Raw genomic sequence first — 24,821 nt, forward strand, 5'->3', positions numbered from 1 at the left:
CTCTAGGTAGCAGGTGTTCAAAGCTACTTTAGCACCTCGCTGTAACTATAGCAACAAAATTATTCACTCTCATTGTCAGTTATAGACACGTTGTCCTTATTGATGGGGGGTTCTCTCCCTCATAGATATCACTACTACCTATCAGTTCTTTTCTCGTCTTAGAGTCTAATGTTTCCCCCAGAAGCACCTTCACCCTCTCCGGGAGTGGAGATGACGTTGTGGTTTATGGCAAAACCGAGATTCTGAAGCGAGCTTATAACCATTTGCATGTTCCTGTGGCATTTTTGTTTTGAGTTTGCCTTTCCCAACCAGTCATCCTGATATGGGTATACACGTATATCCGGTCTTTAGGCGTGCTTCCACGCATTTTGTGAACACCCTAGGTGGGGATTTTATCGCAAAGGGTAGCACTCTGAATTGGTAATGTGCTCAGTCCACAAGGAATCTGATGTATTTCTTGTGTTGCTGGTTCATTGGTATGTGAAAGTAGTCATCTTTTAGGTTTAATGTGGACATACTGTCTCCCCTTCTTAGGAACGGGAACACTTCTTGTAACGTTGTCAATCTGAAGTGTTGCGTTTCTATGAACTTGTTTTTATACACGAGGTCTAGGACTGGTCTCATTGTTAAGTTTTGTTTTGGTGCTAAGAAGTATGCTGAGTAAATGCCACCACCTGTTTCCCTCTGAGAGACTTTCTCTATGGCTCGCTTTTTGAGGAGTTCCTTGACCTCATCTCACAACTGTGTGAGTTTCTGTTCCCGTAATATTCTTGTCTGTGGGGGGACATAATGCGGTGGTCTGGTGAGTTATATGCATTAGCCGTGCCTTGTGATGATTAAGATCCAATTGTCTGGAGTGACTGACTTCCATTTATTGAGGAATCCTCCAATTCTTCCCTCCACTGGTGTTATGTGGCAGGTTGTTGGTCATATGAGTCACTTGCTAGCTCCTCCCCTCATGCATTGCCCCTGGACTCTGGGCTTTCAGCAAAAGCACAGACTCATTGAATTTTGAGCTGACGCTGAGCAGGTTTGGGTGGGACCCGTTGATTGATGTCCTGCTGCTGGTGTTGCTGGGTTGTTGAGAAATTTGCTCCGAACTGTAATGCCCCATGGCCTTAGCAGTTTTGTTGTCCTTCTTGATTTGTTGGAGTGCTTTGTCAACAGCAGTCCCAAAAGAGAGCCTCCCCTGTAAACGGTATGTTTATGAAGGAAGAGTGCACTTTATATTGTATTTACAGCTGTATGTTGCTTTGAACAAATATTGAATAAAGATTTATTTTTTTTAAATGAAGGAAGAGTGCAGCTCCGCCTAGAAGACCGAGATCCTGAGCCATGCGTCCCTCTTTATGAGGTGCCCGTGCACATCATATGGCGGTGTCCACTGCATCCAGTGCAGATTTGAGGCAGAAGTTGGCGATGTTCTTGCCCTCCTGGATGACTATTTTCAATCTATTTTGGAACTCCTCTGGGAGGTGATGCTTCAGTCCCTCCATTTCTTCCTATTGCTGGTGGCTTGGTCAGGTAAACGCTGGACTTTGCAATTCTTCATTGCGTCACCGCCTCCCTTTCCATCTTCCTACCCACCAGGTCCGTCACCAGGTCCATCCTCTTGCTTTCCTTCTCTGGAGGTGGTCTGGATAATGTAGGGGCATTGTTCCTTTTTCTGGCTGTGGCCACTATGATAGAGCTGGTACGTTCCCCTTTGTGTACTAAGGTTCTAGAATGGAAAGATTGCGCTTTTTACCCACTCGAGGAATAATCACCCTGGCTGTGGTAGGTTCCTTGAAGGCTTCTGTCCTGCTGGGAAACATGGTCAGGAATAGGTTCGCCCTCTGAGATGGCATCAAGGTTTCGAGGCGGAAGCTTGAGAACTCCCTCTCTTCTTCTAGCTGGAGCCCATGTGAGTCTGCCGCCCTCTTGATTGGTCCATTGTACATGGACAGGTAGTCCGGGCGAGGGTCTCGAAGAGAAGCTGTCGACTCATTCCTTGGGGTATTCGGCATTGAGACCCTGCCACTCGTTGTCGAACCGGCCTTGCTTCTCTGTCACAATGGACTCTTTCTCCTCGTGATCAAAGACGTCCTCACGCTCTTCCTTGTATGGTTTCATGTGTTGAAAACGCCTCAATGTCTGGCAACTCTTCTTCCGCTTCAGGAGCACTGTGTTATGTTGTTGTTCCTTTAAGTCCACGAGGTTAGAACATAGAGTGTAATGGTTTTATAGTTCCATGTGGAACATTGATTGTACAGAGCTGCTGAGAGAAGGACATCGCTTCCCTGGCTCTCACCTGTTATTTACTATTACTTTGAATAAATGCTATATTCAACTTCTACATCTTGTTAACTACCTTCACTTCAAATTGGCGACGAGGGAAACTGGCGTTTGGTCATCTTTACAGACTATTTTATTGGAAGTATTTCGAAGGAAATTTCATTTTAAAAAAAGAAAAGAAAGCGGACCGGAACGAGAGACTTCTGTGAGTTATTTTTTTTTTACATTTACCTTGACGTTGCCACCACTCGCTGACTACGCGTTAAATAAATTACAAACTGTGTGTATTGTAAACACAGCGCCGCTTAAAAGCAACCGTTACTTATCAGCGTCTACCTGCATCGTTCAACTGTGCCTGCCATTCCCCTGCGTGCGCCGACCGCGAGGGGGACTGCGCGCGTCACTCATAACGCGACTGCATCAATACCCTCAGGATCTGACGTCGGACGCAGGTCACGCAGCGTGACCCCAACGTGGCGGCCATTTTGCAGCCATTGTTTACATCGAGTACTTCTCGGAAAGTAATGAGAAAATCTGGCACATTCTGAAATAAGCGTCAAAGGTCGTGTGGTGCAACGCAAAAGAGACAATATTTACATTTCACAGAAGATACATTCCGGACAGCACAGTAAGGTGAAACGGATATTTAAATTTAAAAAAAAAAAAAAAATGTATTTAATAATTTTTTTTTTTGTGTGGAACATTATAACAGGTGAGAAGGTCGGGAGAAGGTTGCTTTTGTTAATTTAACTTGCACTTCACTGTGCATGGAAGAAGGTGATTCCAGTGTAAGTACTGTGGTTAAGGACAGAGACATGGCACAACAAAAATTTTCAATTAGTCCTCCTGAACCATTTTGGGTTAAAAAGGTACCCAACCCAGGATAAAGTGGATAGAATGGAAAGAATATTTCGTTAATTATTTGGAAGCCGTTGATGAAACCAAGAAAATGAAACCCGAGCAAAAAAAGACTTTTATTTCATTCTTTAGGTCCCATAGGATTAAAGACATTTTCAAGAATGAGTAAGTCTGATGACTCCAGTCTAGATGAGTTTGAAAACGCGATAAAAAATATGGATAAATACTTTGCACCCAAGGTGTGCATTGGGGTCATAAGACACAAATTCTTCCAAAGAAAACAAACTAAAGAGGAAACTGTGGATGAATGGATGGATGACCTCAAAAAACTAGCCATTGATTGTAAATTTGACAATTTGCATGATGATCTCATACGTGATCAGTTGGTAATGCACAACAACAACTCTGCCCTACAAGATCGTCTTTGGGTTAATGGTGATGCACCTCTTGATGATGTTGTAGCCATCATGAGAAAATCTGAAATGTCAGGGAGGTGTGCCACGGTGGTGAAGGAGACTGAGAAAGATTTGTCTAAGGCTTCGGGAACTGTTTGTAAGATTCAGGCTTCCAATAGAAATTTTCGTCAGCAGCAGCAACAAGGGAGATGGACTGGTCAGCCTGCAAGGGTTCAGAACAAGAACATGGAAGATAGGAGATGCTATAGATGTGATAGTAAAGAACATCTAGCATTTAGTAGACTATGTCCAGCGTTAAAGAAAAAGTGTGGTATTTGTGGACTTTTAGGTCACTTTAGCAAGATGTGTCGCAGACGCAGTAATGTGAAGTATGTGTATGAAGATGAGTTTGAGAGTGTGGATGAAATAGAAACTGAGGATGAATGTTGCATAAAAAGTGTTTGTGGAAACTATGTTATCAACATTTCCGAGGATTCGCTAAAAGGAAAACCAATTTGTGAGATATCCCTTGGTGGGGTAGTCATAAGTGTGTATGCGGACTCTGGTTCCCCATACACGATTATAAATGAGGAAGTTTGGCGGAAGAAGTTTGTAAATAAGATTGGTGAGCAATTGTATCCATCAGATGTTTGCCCAATCAGTTTTACAGGTAATAGAATTGGAATGATTGGTTTTAGATGGCTTACCTTTTTGTTTAAAGGCAGGTCCACGAGAGCGAAGTTGTATGTGGCAAAGGTAGGACCATCTGTGTTAGGGTGGTTCGATCAGAAGAAATTACACATCATCTTAGATCCTAATTCTAAGGATAAAGTATTGATTTTAGACGACTGTAGTAGAATGGAAGAAACACTGTCTGAAAATTTTCCCAAAGTGTTTAGCAAGGAGTTAAGTGTTCTGAAGGGGTTTGAACATAAGATAATTTTAAAAGCTGACGCACAACCCAAAGTTCACAAAGTGAGACCAATACCTATACTTATAAGAGAGGAAGTTAAAAAGGAAATTCAGGGACTGCTTGCCAAAGGCATTATAGAGGAAGTTGAAACATCAGAATGGATTTCTCCGATTGTGGTTGCCCGGAAACCCAACGGAAAAATCCGTCTATGCATTGATTTGCGCCACTTGAACAATAACATCGTGGTTGAAAAATGTCCCCTTCCCAGAATCAATGAAATGGTATCTTCCCTTAAAGGTGCTACATGGTTCTCCACTGTTGATCTCTCTGCCACTTACCACCAGGTGATGTTAGATCCCGACTCTAAGAACCTTACGGCGTTCATAACACTGTTTGGTTGTTACCAGTTCAGGCGTATGCCTTTTGGGTTGGCCTCAGCCGCTGCTGTTTTTCAGCGGTTGATGCACAGACTTTTTGGAGATATGGAGAATATCTCATTTTTTCAAGATGATATCCTTGTCGCGGCTAAAGACAAAGAGAGCCATGACTCTAAGTTAAAGCAAGTTTTGGAAACCTTGCAGTCAGCTGGTCTGACTGTAGAGTTATCCAAATGCAAATTCAGTCAAAGAAGTGTTTCATATTTGGGACATATCATAAGTGAAGAAGGTGTTGAACCCAAACCAACGTTAGTTGAGAATATAGTTAAATTCTCTGCACCTGTTTCAAAAGATGAGGTGAGAGCGTTCCTTGGCATGGCCGAGTATTGTGCCAAGTTTATAAAAAATTTGGCTGCAAAGGTTTACAATATGCGTGCACTATTGAAGAAGAACACTAAGTTCATATGGAGTGAGTTATGTGAAGAAGAATTTAATTTAATCAAGAATGAACAGCAAAATGTAAATGCTCTTGCCAGTTTTGACCCCAATATCGACTGTTTGTTAACAACTGACGCAAGTGACAAGGGTTTGGGTGCTGTATTGTCACAACATGATGGGGAAGGTAAAGAAAAGGTAATTCTGTTTGCTTCTAGGGCCCTTTCCCCTGCTGAAAGTAGGTACCCTATCATCGAAAGAGAAGCCCTTGCGTGTGCATGGGCGTTGGAACATTTCCGAGCATTTGTTTGGGGCAAACCTGTGACCATTCGTACTGACCATAAACCGTTGATCCGCATATTATCATGTGAAGGCATTTCAGGTGCATCTGCGAGATTAGCTAGATTACCTATGCGGATGAAAGAATATATCTATAAAATGGTTTACCTACCTGGGAGGGATAACCGTATTGCTGATTGTTTGTCGAGACTTCCACCTCCTCTTGAGGAATGTGAAGATGATCCCTGGAGCGAATACTGTGTGGCTTTAGTGCATGATTGTGGTGAGCCTGCCATAAGTAAAACGGAATGGTTGACTGAACAGGAGAAAGACTCTGTTTTGAAAAATGTTTTAGAATATATTTGCAAGGGCTGGCCCAAGAAGAAGAGTGTTCCTGGATTGGATGCTTTTTGGCAAATCCGCATGGAGTTGTCCTCTGAAAATGATATGCTTTTTAGAGGTGATAGAATCGTTCCACCTGTGTCATTGAGAAAGAAAATTCTGCAACTTTGTCATGAGGGGCATTTTGGAATTATGAGAACCAAATCAATTGTCAAAGGGATGTTTTGGTGGCCAGGAGTTGACAGTGAAGTCGAGGAGTTTGTCAAGAAGTGTGTGGTTTGCATGTCCGCTGACAAGACTCTTAGGACATTTAAGCCTAAGATGAGTGATGGTTTAATTCCTAACTTTCCTCGGGACACCATCGCCATTGATATTTTTGGACCTGTTGGGGACTCTAAAGAATATGGTTTGGTGGCAATTGACCTTTTTTCCAAATGGCCTATTGTCAAAATTGTAGAAAGGGTTGACACACAGACAGTACTTAGATTTTTGGATAAAACATTCATGGTGGAAGGTTTGCCGGCTTGTGTGCTGTCTGATAATGGTGTCCAATTTACGTCCAAGCAGGCTAAGGAGTATTTCGACAGGTGTGGCGTCAAACACAAGACTACTGCATTGTATAACCCTAGTGGGAACAGCACTGTTGAAAGGTTCAACAGAGTGATCAAAGGTATCATTCAGGCCTCTGTGCATAGTAGACTCGATTGGAAAGTACAAGTACAAAAAGCGGTTTGGTCATATAGGGTTACTGTGCAGAACAGCACTGGCATGTCCCCGTTCACCATGATGAGAGGCAGAACAGCTAGATGTAAATTTAATCCTGGATGGCTTTTTGATGGAAAAACAGCATGTTGGTCTCCAGTAGATGTCAAAGATAGGTTACTGTCCAGTCACGAGAAGAGCAGAGAGTTTTATGACTCATCACAACACCAAAGATGTTTCTGTCAAGGTTGGAGATTGGGTAAGGGTTAAGAAACCTTTTAAGGTACCTAAGGGTGTGAGTCGTTTTGAACCACCATGTAAGGTTGCTGAAGTTTTAAGAAATTCTGTGAGATTGGAGGATGGAAGGGTATGGAATCTTAAGAATATTGCCCTTAACCCTGATCAGAATTGTGTAGAGGTGCTTCCAGACTCCAATGTCAACAATTTTGATTGGGTAGAAGATCATTTCGAGAATAGTCCTGTTCAGTCTCAACTTGGTAATGATTTTGCGTCTGTTTCTTTTGAACCTAAGCAATCCAGCCTTCCTTTGCATATTGAGGGGGGAGTGGGCGAAGGTTGCAGTCATGAGGTCCAAGCAAACATCAATGCCTCTACTTCTACAAGCTTGGACACAAGTGTTACCCAGAATAAGACCAGTGTGTTACTTGATAAAAGAACAAGAGCTGTGCCCAAATGGCTTAAAGACTACGCTGTGTAGTATTGTTGATTTCTTTTTGTTTTTTTTTATTTCCTTTACTACTCTTTTTTTCTTATGTTCAATTTCCTTTTATTGTATGGGGGGGGGGATGTGTTATGTTGTTGTTCCTTTAAGTCCACGAGGTTAGAACATAGAGTGTAATGGTTTTATAGTTCCATGTGGAACATTGATTGTACAGAGCTGCTGAGAGAAGGACATCGCTTCCCTGGCTCTCACCTGTTATTTACTATTACTTTGAATAAATGATATATTCAACTTCTACATCTTGTTAACTACCTTCACTTCACACTGTCATTTCAGCCTTGAGTCGGCGTCTTTTCCTTTTAATATCGAGCGAGCATTCGTTGTTTGTTGTCGAGGAGGGCTTCCTCTTCGAGGCAATCTTCTCACTGTCCTTTGCCTCTGTTGAAATGAAAGTCAGAATCAAGGTGAAGTAGAAGTTGAAGTTTATTAAATCAGCCCCACACCTTAAGGCGGTGCGTAGGTCAGTTAGTCAGAATCGTAATGGCAGTTAGTGGCAAGGGAACGGAACCAGGACGGGGTGGAATGTTGGGGAACCAATGGGGAGGGTAGGGGACAATGGATGCTCTCGCGCAGGAGAGCTGGCACACACCACTTGTCATTGGGTCCCGGGGGGGGGAAACCAGAACTAGGTTACAACACATCTTCCTCTCTTGAGGGTTATAACAGGTAAGCTCAACGTGTGGTAAAGGGAACTTTGGAAAAGAAGGAACCAGTAACATTAGCCACACACATGGTCTCAATAACATTAGGGGTGGTGGGTGGTGCTCCCTGGTGTTCCCTTGGAAACAAAGGCAATAGGAACACACTGCAATGAGAAATGTTTGGTGATAAGGAACTAGTTAGCATTTGTAACAACAAGGCCTTGGTAACAAATTAGGGATTGTGGACGGTAGTCCCATGTGTTCCCTGGGCTTCAAGGGCATGAGGAACACTCTCTGTGTTAGAATGGGATACTAGTAGGTTCTGCCAAACCTACCGCTGAAGCAGTGGCCACCAGACTAGGCTTCAGAGACAGAGTGGGAGTCACCGTACAGCTCTGTTAGGTAAACAGGATGCATGTCCAACCAGTCCAACTTGTTTCTATTATCATCAACACACATATTATTGCATGAAGCCTTAAAGGTGGGAACATTGTAGGTGTTTGAGTGTGTCCCATTCCTCATAGTCTGACTCTACATCGTTTAACTTGCCCATGTTTCGTGTCAGCTCACACACAGTTCAGTTCAGTCCCCAACATGGATGTGGCTCGCTGGGTCTTTTGGTCCACATATCTTATGCTGGCCCGCAAATCCAGTATGCATCAAGTCAATTCCTACGTTTACCACATGGTGTGGGTACAGTACCGGTTTGAGTGCCTTCCTGTTCCCTTTCACTGATTCCTTATCATTCACTCCGCCTTGGCAATCCATTGTGGTATTGTGCTCCTGTCTGCAATCACTTGTACTGACTGTTCCATCGAGGCGAGTGACCATGGCTTTAGGATCCTTTTTCTTGGGATTTTTCCAGGACCAGATTGCACTTCGTTTACGCCTACGCTTACTCGTACAACAGGTATCCCTCACGTTGTCACCCTCGGGGATGGGTCTGGCATTGATTCTCTTGTCGTACTCTGTACCAGCGTCACTTGCACTTTCCTTTCCAACAACTTTCGCTCCTGCAATGCATGTTTCCACAAAGACCTGTCCTCCTTCCAATTTCATCAAGTAAGTTCCATTTGAGAATGTGATTGGGTCCCCTGTGTCACATTCTTTCCAGCCTTCCACAAGCCTCTTGTTTTTCCTTAACTGGACTCTGGGGTGAGGACATAGTACGTGTTTGTGTGCCTCTTTACTTTCATTACCTGACTCTTCATTGTATAACGGGTCGTAGTGCTCTCCTTGCATGTTACACCTAGACTCTACCAGACACTGTCCATCATCTTCTTCCTGGCCACAGTAATCGGCATCGTTCTTTCTTGTGATAGGTTTTGACACATTCAGTGCAGTAGAGCGCCACACTTCCCCATCTTTGTAGCAGGTAGAATTGCACCAGTCCTCCCCAAGCACTGTGGACTGAGATACCATACATGTTTCTTTATAGGCCGGTTCTCTTTTATCTACCAGAACTTCTTCACTGATCTTTTTCTTGAGTTCTTTGCTAATATTGTCCTCATCATCATAACTCATGAGTGCATTTTGTTCTTCTTCGAATCTGTAAATGGCTGTTTCATTTTTCCATTCTTTGCTCTCACACCACCTCTTGGAGTTTGTAATGAGTCTGATGTTGTTTAGTGCCGGCCTTTTCAAAGGTTCAGAACGGTTGGGATCTTTCATTATTTTGCATTTCATCTGTACATCCCACCCCAGTACTGAGGGTCCTTCTTCTGAAATATAGACCACACTCCATGTGCTTCTCTTCATATGGCTTAACTTTGCTTCTCTACAACCCTTTAAGTTAATGTTTTCTCCTGTGTATGTCTTCGAGAACGTGTCAGCTTCTTCTAATTCATTCCCTAATGTCACACCCAATTTACTCTTCCATATACCTTTGCTTACCACTGAACAATTTGAACCTGAATCAGTGATAACGTCAATTTCAACTCCACTTATGTCCATGGTACTCTCAGGTATGGTTTCGCTTATGTTCAGTTCATTTTTGCAATCACCATTTTCCCTGTGAATTTTGTCTCTTTGAGCGTTGACGAACAGATTTTGTTTGTCATGTTCATTTAAGTCATTCATCACCACCACAAAAGCATTTCTGTTCGCTCCCTTCTTGACTTCTTTTTCTGGTGGGGGTAAGATGCACAATACATTTTTATCCATGTTACTGCTGCAAACAAATTCAACTTATGTAATTTCTCTTTATGTGTTAACCAACCCGTTGTCTCTTCCTATATTGCTGTGGATGATGCGCTTACACATTGAAGTTCAGTTCAGATTCTTCTCATATAGCTCATTTAGTTAATCTTCCGATTTTTACTTATAAGTGGGCGTTCAGACTTTCTCACTTAACTGGTATACCTTTTCCTTAACGTTTCCATATATCTGCCCATTTGGTGTAGAAGAACTATATAATTTTGTTTTTAAACACTTTTATCTTGAAGTGACTCTGGTACTATTCTTAATTACTTATTTGCTGTACCACTCAATTTCATTATTCTTTGCAATTATGGTGTGTGGATGCAGTTGCGGCCTTCGACAGCAAGGTGGCGCTGCTGCGTGAAGCGCGTCGTTCTCCCCTTAGCGCCAAAGTGCTGATGAAAACTCAACGATCGCCGAGCGCCGCCTGCCAGCCGTTTCCTCCCTCAGATTTCCGAATATGCTGCTTCAAGGTAAGCTAATCATTCTATTGGGTCACACTATTCCAGAGTTTACTTCGCTCTAAATGCACAACACTTTCACTAGTGTGCAGATGCAGTTGCGGCCTTTGACAGCAAGGTGGCGCTGCTGCGTGAAGTGCGTCGTTCTCCCTTCGCGCCAAAGAGCTGAGGAAAACTCTACGATCGCCGAGCGCCGCCTGCCAGCCGTTTCCTCCCTCAGATTTCCGAATATGCCGCTTCAAGGTAAGCTAATCATTCCATTAGATCACACTATACCAGGGTTTACTTCGCTCTAAATGCACAACACTTTCACCTAAGACTCGGCTTATTTTTCATGCGCTGTACAATCTTCGACATAGTTTTTCCACAGCGCGTTGACGTTATGTCCGTGGGTTTGCGCTGTAGATGAGGAGGGTCTCACTTCACACGCTAACGCACAGCTTAGACATCATTGAACGCGGTTACAGAGATTGTTTTAGAATAGTTCCCTGCACCGCTCACTTCACCACCACCCGGCTACCCAGGCTCACCTCATAGACTTGCTCAGATTCCGGTGATCGGGTGATCGGGTCATGCGTTCTTCCTTTAATATCTCATCTTCACAAAAATGTTCAATGTTTAATTAGATTCACCAGTCCAATTAATTCAAGGATCACTTATCACTTTCACTCATTAATTAAACTTGCCGAGATTCGCGGAGGTTGCTAAGTTTCCTCACTGTGCTTCACGGCTCACCACATGAACTTGCGCAGAGTCCAGTCATCCTTATCTCGAGACTTTTCACCAGAAGCCCAAGTTTCAAAAGGTATTCACTGGTCGAATAAATCTGCTATGCGTCCATGGTCATTTCATATTCGACTTACTCGTTCTTCTCTGACCTGGCTGCAGCACTGTGCCTTTGGAAAAGGTTGCTTCCGCATTCAAACTGGAAGGCAGTGGGTCCGCGGTGAGGGGCTGAGGTCCTCGTCGCCACTGTTGAAATGAAAGTCAGAATCAAGGTGAAGTAGAAGTTGAAGTTTATTAAATCAGCCCCACACCTTAAGGCGGTGCGTAGGTCAGTTAGTCAGAATCGTAATGGCAGTTAGTGGCAAGGGAACGGAACCAGGACGGGGTGGAATGTTGGGGAACCAATGGGGAGGGTAGGGGACAATGGATGCTCTCGCGCAGGAGAGCTGGCACACACCACTTGTCATTGGGTCCCGGGGGGGGAAACCAGAACTAGGTTACAACAGCCTCCTTGGCCATTTCCTTCGGCACCTCCTTTGCGCCAGTTGGCGTTGAGGCCTGTTTTGAAGGCTTGCCGTCATCACTGTCTCTTTGTGTCTGTGCAGACCGTCGGTCGTCAAATGTTTCTAAGTAGACACCAAGGTGGCCTTCGGCATTTTTGGGGCTTTTGGTATCTTCCTCTTTTCGGCATCCCTCACTACTTCCCATGTGGCTCCTGCTCTTTCAACGTTGACAACGCTCCCTTCGGCATTCAACTCTCCTGTCTGCACAGGCTTGGCTTCTTCTGTGTTTTCCTCATTCCCGCTGGAGAGACAGGTTCTTCAGGGATTTTTGTGGTTCCTGGGTGTTGGAGAATCTTCTATAGAAATTCAGCACAGGTCTTGCAGTCTTTGGCGTTGTGATCTGTTAGAAGAACACAGGTTGCAGACCTCGTGTGGATCCCTCTGCACGAACTTGTGGTTGCAGTTTGGACAGAATTTATATGGGGTGTCCTCCCTTATTGGTCTCTCCCCTCTGCATTATCCGGCCAATTGTCCTCCAGCAATGGGGTCACCTCCACGAGGGAGCTCTCCTCCTGGGCTTCGATGCTCCTCTTAAGATTTTCTGTACTTTTTTCTTTCTCTTCTCTGCAGATCCTAGAAGATTCTTCGGAGCTCCTCCGGTGTGCTTCTGGACCCAAAGGTGGAAAAAAAAAATTTGAAGATGGCTGCAACGTACAGGAACTTCCAGTGTGCCGACTGACATCATACAAGGCATAGACTTGTGGTGGAGCTATATCTCTGGACCAACCACTAGATGGCGGAATAGATGCATGTCCATACAGAAAAGGATTTATGCTGCAAAAAATGTATTTTACTAATCTTCAAACAGCTGGAAAGTAGACACTGTGACCCTTACACCTCCATCATTAACTATGCAACTGAAAGATAAAATTAAAGGTCTAGGTATGTGCATCTGTTTGACGTGCAGTACAATTAACTAACAGATTGTTAGAAAAATAAAATTAAACAAAATGTAGATTAAAATAATTTTTTGCTACCTTCTAACAAATATACAATCAACATCTAATTTGTGTATGTGATATAGTATGAAAATATCAATGGATTAACAAAAGTTGAATTACTTACAGTGCTTTATCCATGTTTTACATATTAGATGATTTGCCTAAAGATCAGCTGCAGCATTGTGCAAGAGATATGGGGACTACTAGGGCTGAGAGAACCAGTAGATTTAATGAAATGGGAGTCCACGTAAATTGCACATGGCCAACAGGTCACATCTGTGAGTGGATATTCTTCACAGCATACTAGTCTTTCGAGCTTTAGCTCGAGCCCCATACACTGGGAGTCAAAACCCCAACTGATTAGTTGTGGAAATGTGGGCTGGGGGGATTTTGTTTGATTCTTGGTAGGAGTAACTGGTCACAGTCAGATCCACACACATTTTTAACACATCTAGCATTAAATAAAGTCTTCATAGGTTGATATTTGACATTCAAAGTTTGGAGGTAAAGCATATAACATTTTACAATATGCAAGGGGCAGTATTAGTAACAATGGGGTTTCTAATCAGGAATCTAGAAGGGGAGTAATATCATCCCCTGAATGCACTCCCAGAAAAGTCTATTTATTAAGGCATCTGGTTGTTTACTGGAGGTCTGACAAAGAAATCTAAAATAACACTGCTAAGGGGTGACAGCTTGCAAATGAATTACGCTTGTGACACCATTAAGTGATGCATAAGCAGAGGACAATTTCGGTCAGTAGAGATTCTCCATTAACCCTCCTTGTGGAGAGTTTCTCCTCCAGTTGAGGATTGGGCTAGGCTACCAGGGGGGAGCCATAGATTAAGTACAAAAAACATTTGATCTATTAGTTGGATCAGTTTGTTTGTACCTTGTGGGAGCTCAGTCATAGCTAATATCAAGACTATTGCCTCTTCCAAAGTTTAACAATGAGACTTCTTACAATTATGAAGGGGCTGACTAGTGCCTGCTATACTAATGCTGAATTAGATCACTGTAAATAGGAACAGATTTTCGGATGAATTACACATTTATTCCCGAATTCTCAAGCATGAATGCTTGAGTCAATCCACTGTGAGGCACCGCTTTAACCTACAGCTTGGCCAGAGATCTATACAAAGGCAAATTAACACACTGAGCCACCTTCTATCACATTCTGTATAATTTAATGCAATGGCTAAACTATTCTGTTTGCTGATACTTGGGCAAAGCTGCTCTGGGACAAATGTCTGATGTTACAATTCTATATTTTTTATTTACCCAAGTGAAACAGATATACACACCCATTTCATTACACAAATTTACCTTAAATTTCATAACGTAAAGAATGGGAGCAAACGTCTCAGTATGCACTATGGGTGAATCGTGGGGCAGCCCAGTCACAATAGTTGGCTCCACGTAGTTTCCTGGACGGTCTACAACCTGCAAGAGAAGCAAAAGACAGCAAGATTATTAGAGCCGCTACTATGAGTAAATTGTTTTAAACACAAATGAACATAGTTATGGACTTTGGGCATGCTGGATCATGTCCTTAATATCATCTGCCAAGTTTTCATGACATTAGCCTCCGAGTACCTTCTTTCTGCCAAATATTGCCTCTACCTGGAGTTCATAAAGTGCTACTGTAAAAGCTAGCCTGCCTTGATAGGATGAACGGATTTTCTCTCCGTCATCTGTTGCACCCAGTATAACCCAGCACAGTGCTGCTAGAAGTGGTTGTGCTTAAACGGACAGGGAACACTTCCTACTTGTGAGTACTTGAAGTTACTATGAAATGTAAAACAGAATTAACTTGGGAGAAGTGGTGCAGCTCTGCAGAGGGCGCTGCTGCCACCTGGTTACCACCCAGCCCTGCATCCTCTCTATTCTTACACACAAACCCTCATTCAGAGCAGCGAAATCAGGGGTTATATCCGTATACAATGGTATTACTGTAATGCGGAGAGTCTGATTTAGAGAATTTTGCTTGGAAAAGATTAATAACATGCTGAAATAAGGATTCCTCGTATCTTTCTGCATGTATAGCTGTGGAGTTATGTTGAGAAAAGAAACGGGTTTTTGTAGGCAGGAAGTAAAAGCGCTCAGGCACTATTAACGTATGTTCCGTAATAAGTATCAGTGTTTGGAATGGTGCTGAGAGGGAGGGGAGACCCTCAAACCCCTCTATCCGTGTGGCACACGCCACACAATCACAAATGAACCAAAGTCCTGCGCACTCAAAACAGAAAAAACAACAATGTGTAAGTAAAAGTTCTGGAGATGAAGAAACCATCCAACGTCGGTAGTATAATCTGGAGTTAGCGTTCTCCCTTTTTGTTAGGTCATCAGGTATAGGTATAGGTATATACAGCCAGCCGACACGCGTTTCATTGTAGAAAAGGAACATTTCTACAAATCTTCAGGGCTTAGTGGCTGAATCCAAAGTAAGATAGGCCCAATTCCGGTGATAATTCCAACCCAGAAGGGTAACCGAATTATGAGTCAAAAGGTAGCTTGATCAGGATAAGTAGTGATCGAGTTAAAGCATGTATTGCAATCTCACTTAAAGTATGCGGACACCAGTATCCATGAGTCCAAATTAATGAAACGGTTGTGTCCTGCATCTATAAAGTAGGGTGGCCAGGTATCTAGAATGGTGAACCAGAAGTTGGTCGGTGAGGCACGAGTATGCGCCCGTCACGGTTAGAAACGTTGCTAGCAATCAGTAAACTAGCGTCGTAACAAGGGGTTATAACCAGTCGTAACCCCTGTATAAACTCCTGCACAGTATGTTCTGGTCATGTGCGAATTTCACATTTACATGCTATGTAACTTAACGTGGCATAAATCTCCCCATCCACCATCATGAATTCAACATAAATTGACAATATGCATGAATTGCCTTCTAATCCACTGAGGAAAGAGTGAGAAAGAGAGGGAGTGTGCTCGAAAGAAAAGATAAATAAGTGTGCATGTCTATAAAAAACATAATTGATAACTCTTCATGTTCCATAAGTATGCAGATCTCAAACTGGAATAGTGTCAGGGTAAGGCAGAAGTCTTGTTTCTTAGGCCTTTTCTTAATACCTCCACTTTGTGCACTTTAATAAAGCACCTTTATTTAGGTAAGCCACCATTCATCTTCTCAACCAACATGCTGTCAATGGCATACATTACAGGCATGAAGTTTAAAATGTGAGCTTACATCAGAATAAACATGACCCTCATTAGCAAACCGGGATACCTAAAAAAGTGGCCTACATTTGCAAAACAGGCCACTTTTGAACTTGTAAAGTCACACTGTTTATGCATTTTGCAAATTACGAGACAATTGATGAATTTGTGTTTGCTGCAGGCAATGCTTGTGGAAATATATGGCAAATCAACAGTAACAAGCACAGACCATGCCAATAGGTCTTGCTTTAAAGAAACGTTGTATGGTAATGTGAAGGGTTACAAGTAGATTGCATGGCAATGAACATACATTTGTGTGGAAGCAAAGAACTGTATGAGAATATTGGTGTAGGTTAAATAGTCAGGTGACCGTTGCACTGTTCAACAGACTTAAAAATCCATGTAGGTTAATGACTGCCCTCCCCCCATCTGTGCTGCTGCCAGAGAAAACACCATAAATGATCTAGTTACCTAAGACACTTTAGTAGCATTACAATGTCATGTATGCTCCCCTGGAAATTCAAGCTAATTCAGCTGTGAACAAAATAATCCCAACTGTGCGGCTTGCAAGCACACAACTTCTGCCCAATCAAAACGTGCACTTGTGGCTCCCAATATATGGGCAAAGCAAAAGCCCCTCTCCTGGTGATTCTCATATAAATGCCTGGTGACAGCTGCGCTGTCGAGTCAGACGGTAAAAAACATCCCACCTAGCCATGACACAGGCCCACAAACTGCTAAAACAAAAAAGGCCCCCACATTGACCTAGCAGACCTGCCCTTATGGCAATGTCAGATTGCTCTATTGACCAGTCCGACTGTATAATAGTGCCGGTAAACCCCTGTACTGTATATCTCTGAACATCAGTAAGATGCTGCAGAACAGCAGATGCAATACAAGTGCTTCTGCATGTATTCCTTGGTCTTAAGGAGGGGCTGCCCGAGAGCGTAATGCATGAAGTAACTGGCATTTTTACCCTATGAGTTTGTGGTTTGCAGAATCTGAAAATCAGCTCTCCATAGCTAAGCAGGCAATGCTTGGTGCTTAAGGTACCGTTTACTAATTATGAAATGTTGAGTGCTGCAAGTGTAGGACGTTGCCATTTTCTGGTTTAGTCCTGTTAGAATGTTGTGCTAATGCTCAAAGCGGATATTCCACAAGATGCGTGCAGAATTATTATACTGTGCATAACGTGCAAAATCAGTAATTCCACAGAACATTTCAGATTTTTATGTGCAAACGTGCATTTCCTGCCCTCGTGAAGAATTTCATTTTTGCTTATTGCTCCGTTGTTAGACCAACAATCTTATGCCCCTCCTACCAACCCCAACCACCTCAAGTATTTTCATTTTTGAAAACTATATGTGGCTCGGATGAATAGGACGCCAGTGGTACCGAGTGTAAAAATATGCCATCACTTTTTATTTTTATACAGGCATAACACCTTACATCCCGACGTAAATGGGTTGGACAGATTGTATTTAACATATTCAAGCAGGTATTGAAAAATGATATTGCCTTACCAAAGGATTCTTGTATGTTGGTTGCAGAATCTGTCAATTGTCCACATTTATGGCGGTCTGCTTCAAACAGCTTAAGTGGTGGGGAGGGTGTCAACTGTGGTTTTTGCAAGTATCTGTACCACAGCATTGCTCCCATGGTGTCAGCAGGTTCTGGGAGCCATTTAAGGCAGATAGTCTGGTGGCAGCCTATGAAAGAATATGTGGTCAAACACAGAATTTTCCATTCTGTATTTGTAATGTTATGGGTATCTGTAAGACGCACTATTATCTGCGAGAGTTTCCTGGGGCCAAGACGGTGTGTGTGTCTAGTCTTGCCCATGGTAGTTTGGTAAACTGTATAGCCACATCACCAGCTTCTTGCGGAATCCAAGGAGGAGGAAGAGGCTCTGATGAGGAATGGAGGTCGTTCCACACCTAATAAGCGAAGTAAGAGAACACCCATCCTCCTAATCTGGTTCTGTGTATACGTGGGATGTGTGCGAGTAGGAGTCCTGAGGAGCAGAGGTGTCTGGGCGATTGGTGGAAGGAGATGCTTGATGAATAGGCAGTGTGAGAATCTTTGTGCCACACCACTTCAAGCTGAAGATTAGGCGGGCAGACATTTTCACACTCTTAAATGTTTTTAGTGTTTGAATGTGGTAGTCCAAATGGAATTTTTTCCGTGGGTGAAGCAGGACTTTAGCTTCTCATGGAACCGTCCAGACTTTTCTTGAGGCAGAAGGAGAATTAAAGTTTGTACCTGCACAAAGAAGACACTTCATAATATTATGATCAGTGGCATGAACGATGCATCCATCTTGAAGACACCTCTGAGGTTACATCACATCTTTGAAGGTGGAGGAGCGGTCCCCAAGGAGAGTCACCTACTGAAAAGAACACGGAAGGGATCTTCCATTACAAGAAGAACGGTCTCTGCATTTTAAGGAAACAGGATAGACCCGTTCCAGTCCCTTCGGTATACCTTCAGAAATGTGATTTAGATAAGTGACCACTAGCTTCTTTGCGCTTCTCTAAACCTCATTTTCTCCACCTCGTCTTCCTCCTATGCCCACTGTTCTGGCAGAGGCGTTTAAATAATGTATTACAGTCGCCTACAGATCGAATTGATACCACGGAGTCAATTTGTACTACCTTGTACACTGAAGTTCAGTCACTAACACTTAAAGCAATATCACGAGAAAGGGCTCTTTCTAGAATGGATTCTAAATATGATTATCACTCCTACCATAAGCAGGGATCCAATTCAATCCATTGTCTCCCATCTCTCAAAAGCGCACGCATTATTTAATTTTGGTTTGAAAAATAATTACCTTTCTCCTGGTTATAAGAATTCATCAATTTATGGACTGGGATTTAGATCTCTGATTTCCATATGGTTCAATCCTCAATCATCGTATCCGGTTTAAGAATCAAAATATGATACCTAATGTGGCAACCATATCCCAGCCTACACCAGTAGATGGAGCCACAGACCAAAGCATAAGACTCGAACTGTCTCGATAAATATACACACTAGCAATTCGCTTCAAATTTTCCCCTCCAGCATCCTCATGCTATGCGCTGTGGGGAACAAGCCAAAGGCAAACTATTAGTACCGTTTTGCTGCCTGTATAATAGGGCCTAAACTGTATTTGAACCAAGGCCAGCCTGGCACAAACTCATTTCATATTATGAGAAAGACAAGTGGAGACTCCATGCTTTCCATTTTTCATAAGTGAAAAAGGATGTTTGCGGCAACATCAGTTTGTTCCATTTTAGATTACATTTGTAGTGAAAATAATGAGCAAACTAGTTCTGTTTTTTAAAATTTCTGCTCATGAACCCAGGGCTCATTGTTTAAACACCCTTGACACATGTAAAATGTTTTTTTTTAATCAATATATATACATCTTGCATTTTGAAAGGGCAACAATACCCAAATGAGTAAAATATGCTGCGAGGACAGCAGAAGTAACTAACACATTTGCAATACGCGATAGGTCGAAAGTCAATCCCATGGCATCTCTTTAGGCCCCCTTAAGAACACTCCATCACTCCGGTCTCCATTGCTAAGCATGGCAGCCAAGCAGTGTCTGGTCTACCTATGGCCGCAGTGCGCGAGGGCCCGGCCACAGGAACCCGCCGCCAGTCTGCCCCTCTTTCACGCTCTTAGGAAGCTATACCAGCTATCCTTTCAACAAACAGGGCGAGTGAGCTCAGGGGGGTGTTCAGGTAGTTGCAGTTCGCCAGGTCCATTATTTTCCCCGAGAGATTTCATCAGGCATGCCTGTTCCGCCGTGGTCCATTCTACATGGAATGGACGGCTGGCAGTCGCTGGGCCAACTTTGTCCCCAGAGCCGCACATCTTTGATTCATATTGGCCGACTTTTATCGGGAGGCAATCCCAACAGACAATGGTTGCAGGTTTCCTCATCTCTAATCAATAAGTTATAAATGGAGACAATGCCATGAAATATGGGGACAGTCAGCCCCAGGCATGGTGAGCAATTAGAAGAGGGCTTAGAGCACAGGCGCTGGAGGGAGGGGTGCAACCCCCTCAAAATAAACATGCTGGAGTTAGAAAGTAAATCACCTAGAAAGAGATGTTGACATTTGTTTTTATCTCGTCATATTTGCTGTAAGTGCAAAGACAAAGGTCAAATATCAGGGTATGTGTTCGGACAAATTTCTGCTTATTCTTTTAAAATGGAGTGGTGTTTACCTTTTTCCTCCCGAGTGCAAAGGGAGTGTGAAAGGAAAGACTATAGGATGTCCGGTTTTCAATAACTTTATAACACAACATTTGAATACTGGTAAATGAACTGTACACATATTCCAAAACATATCAGCAGTAGGGAAAGCATAGTGTAATAATTGTATATTTGAAATTTGATGAAACCAAAGTTTTATTAGGATCAAAACCATTGGTGATGCCCAAATGATACATATTTGCTGAAATTCGATTTCCACACATCATTCATGTGTTATATAGTTTGCTCAGTAAAAAGGAATGTTGGTGCAAATGTTATTGCCATTTCATTGGAACATGAGTTTTTTTTTGTAAATTAAAATGCGCTCCCACACCGTTCTTTAGTAATGCATCTGCGACGTAATACTCTACAGCTGAGTGGGTACGGCTTATATGCTACACTCGTTCTTTGTAGGATGTTTGCATTTTTACAATCCCTATAACTTTGGTGATGTAACACTGATGTCAGTGCCCCCACTCTGAAAATTTTTCCAGCACCACTGGCTCAGAGAAAGTTCCACTCAGCTTGAGGGCGTTTTTTTTTATAAACAGATTTTATTGCGATTTATTCAGAGAAGATGAAAAAGTTACATCAAAGTGACACGTTAATAGCTTCTTGTAGAAAAAGGATTCAGCGTTTGATCAAAGCAATGACTATTCAGATAATACAATACAGACACATACATCAGTATCCACATCCCAATAGCCGGCATGCTCTCAGGCGAATTGGCCCAACCATTTCCCCCAGACTCGCCCGTGTTTATGGGGACAACCCAGTGCCTTGTAGACTTATTCCTCTTGCTCTGTACACCAATCCACCCCCAGTGTCTTAACAAAAGGGTCGGTGGACTAGATGTCCATCGAGCGGCAATAACCGGTTTGGCGACCAGGAGGCCGTACCCAGAAATGATTGCTCGGTCCTGGTACCTCCAGAGCACTCAGACACCAAGCAATATCAACAAAAGGAAAGATAGGAACCTCCCAGCCTAGGACCTCAGTTCGTCCCCAAACTAGCTTGATGGGTTGTTAGTTCAATTTAACTAGCTACATAAAACCTACCTAACTTAAACTTTGCGCTGGCAGATATCCTTTTAATCTTGCTACACGATTGGTCATGTTCCTGTTCCGAGAGTGCTTCCCAACATTCCGAAACTAGCCTTTACCTAGCTTCAGCACCACTGCCTTCATTGTCCCTGTTTAAGCGTTCAACAGATGTTAGTGGCTAGTTTCCCTGTATGCACCAAACTAAGTTTACGGTTATATTGTATGATCTGACCAGTACCAGTCCCAAAACATTCCTGGAGTTCAGCAAGTGTGACAAATTCACCATCCGAGTTCACACCTTCCTTCTCTCCATCCATTGTAGTCATAAATGGGGACGTTTTTCATGTCTACCTTCATGACTCTGTCTAATACTCATCCCACCTCTCAGAGAATTTCAAAATAGCCAATCTCCCTATTCCTATTCCAACCTGCCCAGACTAATGAAACTGGAAGCTGATCTCATTCTCCGAGTAAACTGTGGGTGAGAAGGAACAAGTATTCCTTGAGGAAATGCAGACAGCGGGTCAAAAAAACAACAACATTTTGGCTAAAGACACTCTACCTATGACCAAGAGGGGTAATGTGTTCCAAAATACAATCGAGCATTTCAAACAATTTACTACACAGCCTATAGTAACACTTTGCTTAACCATCAAGTGTCACTTAGAAGCAAAATATCGAACACAGGTAGTGTCTCACCTGAGGTCCACCACTGAGTAGGTATTCTCGTTCAATCCTTCAAACCCGCCCAATGAGAGCAATTTCCATTTAGCTCTACTGGTGTAATTCCAACACTTCACCAAACCAGGTCAGCCTTTTTAAGAGAATTGGTATTGTCAGCACAGGATCCCTCTAGTATACAACAGTATCACCAGCATACCCAAATGCCACATGGTTCCATGTTAAACTCCAGTCTCAGCACGCCTCTTACAGACTGCAATAGCCAGCAGTGAAACACTAACACTAGAAGAGGCGAGAGGGGACAACCCAGCCTAATTCCCGGCTAGATGGTCCAGATTCGGGAGCTCTTCCGTTCTATCAGGACTCTAGCGGGTGTGCATGACAGCTTAACCCACTTCAGGCACGTTTACCCAACCTCTGAGTGTCCTAGGCCCTCCACACATACTTCCACCCAATAGTACCAAACACCTTCTCGAGAGCTTGCACCGTCAAGTAATACTGACCTTCCATTGACAAGCTATGCGTAAGGCGTCAGAAGTTATACAACACACTAATATGGGGAATAAACCCACATCAGTCACTATGTCCTAGCTGTTCTACAACATTCATCAATCTATTTGCCAAGATTTTACTTTATATGTGTGCACGTGTGTTTATCATAAAGCACAGGTAATATGTTCGAACATCAGTGGTATCTGTCTGTTTTTTAGGGGATTAAATTAATCAACGCCTCATAGTAGACAGCAGATATAGTGTCATATGCCTCCTGAAATACTTCCATTAGCCTTCCAGGTAGCAGCATCGAAACTGACTTTTACAATTCAATAAGGAAGCCTTCACTGTGCAGATACTTTCCCTTTTGCATATTCTTTATGGCTGAAAGCAAGTCTGCCCGGGTCAGTGGGGGCATCAAGCATGTCTCTTTGCTCCACCGACAGCCATGGTAGGGTATGTTCTTCAAGGAACATCTAGAGCCGATGCCATTTTACCCCATTCTTCACAGCCCAGCTAGATGACAGCAGGGAGCCTTATTAATGCCTATGGGGTGACACGGTTCTCCCCACTATCAACTTTCACAAACATTATTGGGATCTGGAGATCCTCTCTCTTTAGCACAAAGACAACAGTTGGCCTGTTTTGTTCCCCTCTTAGAAAAGCCACTATTTGTATATTGTACTAGTAAGCCTATCAAGTGCATCCCATGTGTTGTCCCCTTTCATCTTTTTTTGTGCCACCATACCCAGCATCTTCTCTGGGCGGAGTATTACTCCCTTCTCAAGCTCTAACATTTCCTTCGAAACCCTACATTTGTCTGTGACACTCCCTTGCTGGAGATGTACAGCTTCCTCTCATACAAACCTCAGCATACAAAGGCCTGTTAAGGTATTTCTAACTGTCCAACCTCTCCACTGCCTCGGAGATCACCAGTGTAGAAGACCTCTGGTGAAAAAGCGTTCTTTTCAAGGTATTTGAGGGTAGAACAACCATGTCCAACATGATCAGCATGTATCATAGCAGCGATTACCTTCCCACCGTAGACCACTGTGCCACCTTCCTGTTTAGCGTGTTCTACAGCACCCATGAACATCTCTACGGCATGCTTGGTGTGGAGAGGTCCATACAAAGTGTCCGCTGAAAGACAAGAAACAGAAAAGTTAAGTGATACCCAGCAAGTAAAGGATCCAGCCAACAGAGTCAGGTTCCGAGTGTCTAATGGACAAACGTGTACTTTCCAAAGAAATTGAGAATCAAAAGAATATGTTTCAAATAAATGAAAAAAGCATTGTCAACGGCAACAGGTCTCGCTGGCGGGTGTCTACCTCGGCTGAGTTCAAAATGTAGATTAGGCCTTTCTTCACAGAGACACAGCCAGTGATGCCCATGTCATAGCACGAACGGAGGGAGGGAAGGAAGGAGGTGATGTTGGGGTGTGAGGGAAAAAGTGCTATCACCTGACCACCACTGGCCATTTCAGGTTTGTTTGTTTAATGCGTGGAAGGGCGAACCAGTGGGTGGGGGTTAGAGGGGAGAGAGAGCAAACCACATGTACAGTGGGTGGAATGGGAGATAGAGCAACAATGGACAGTAGTTGGAGGAAGCAAAAATCCAAACAGAGGGAGGGGGCAAGCAACAACAAGGACAGGGGCTAGGGCAAGCAACAGACACCAACAGCATATAGGGCAAACAACAAAGACTGATAGTGGGTAGGGGCAATTAACAAAGAGGGACAGTTGGAGGGTGCAAGCAAAAGTGCCAATTGCAGGAGGGCGGGCTGTACTAAACGGACATGAGAGAAGTTTACAAGAGAGCCAGTTAAAAAAAAGAAGATGCACTTTGGCAGAATGCTCAAATGCAAAGAAAAAGTAGTGCCTAACAAAAAGCGCAGTGGAAGGGTACAAGTAAAGCTTCCATACTCCAGGAGAAGAACAACCATGAAAAGCAAGGACGCCTATGGGTGCTGACTAATAAGAAGCAAAGAAATGAGTGACCATGAAGACAACCCATAGTAAGTAATGGAAGGGTAGCACACTGTATAGGGAACAAAAGATCCTGCAAGTGCTGTCATAGGCGATACCTATAAAAGCACTTGCACAGGAACTACATTCGGAGGCATCATGTGTGCAACTAACGCATTTGCAAAAAAAATCACGAAGGTCTACTTTATCAGGAAATATGTCATCTTCTGAAAGATTCGGCCCATCTGAAGCTGCTTCTCAATCACCAGAGTGGACAGTTGAGCACAGAATATTTTAATCTATCGTACACCATCAATTGAAATTAGACTGCAAAACATCCCAAGACTATTTTCTGGTGGTTAGTAAA

At 43.1% G+C, this 24,821-nt stretch overlaps 1 protein-coding gene across 1 annotated transcript in view; it reads right to left on the reverse strand.

Annotated features, from left to right (window-relative positions):
• Positions 1 to 24,821, reverse strand: part of ALDH7A1 (aldehyde dehydrogenase 7 family member A1) — a 311,199-nt gene that overhangs the window by 67,691 nt on the left and 218,687 nt on the right. The window contains exons 13-14 of the mRNA XM_086961105.1: positions 23,524 to 23,630; positions 14,175 to 14,291 (exon numbers count right to left, since the gene is read on the reverse strand). Of these exons, the coding sequence (XP_086817231.1) occupies positions 14,175 to 14,291; positions 23,524 to 23,630 (224 nt within the window). The remainder of the gene's footprint in view (positions 1 to 14,174; positions 14,292 to 23,523; positions 23,631 to 24,821) is intronic.

This window comes from Lissotriton vulgaris, chromosome 3_1 (genome assembly GCF_964263255.1).
Source record: "Lissotriton vulgaris chromosome 3_1, aLisVul1.2, whole genome shotgun sequence".
NCBI classification, from domain to species: Eukaryota; Metazoa; Chordata; class Amphibia; order Caudata; family Salamandridae; genus Lissotriton; species Lissotriton vulgaris.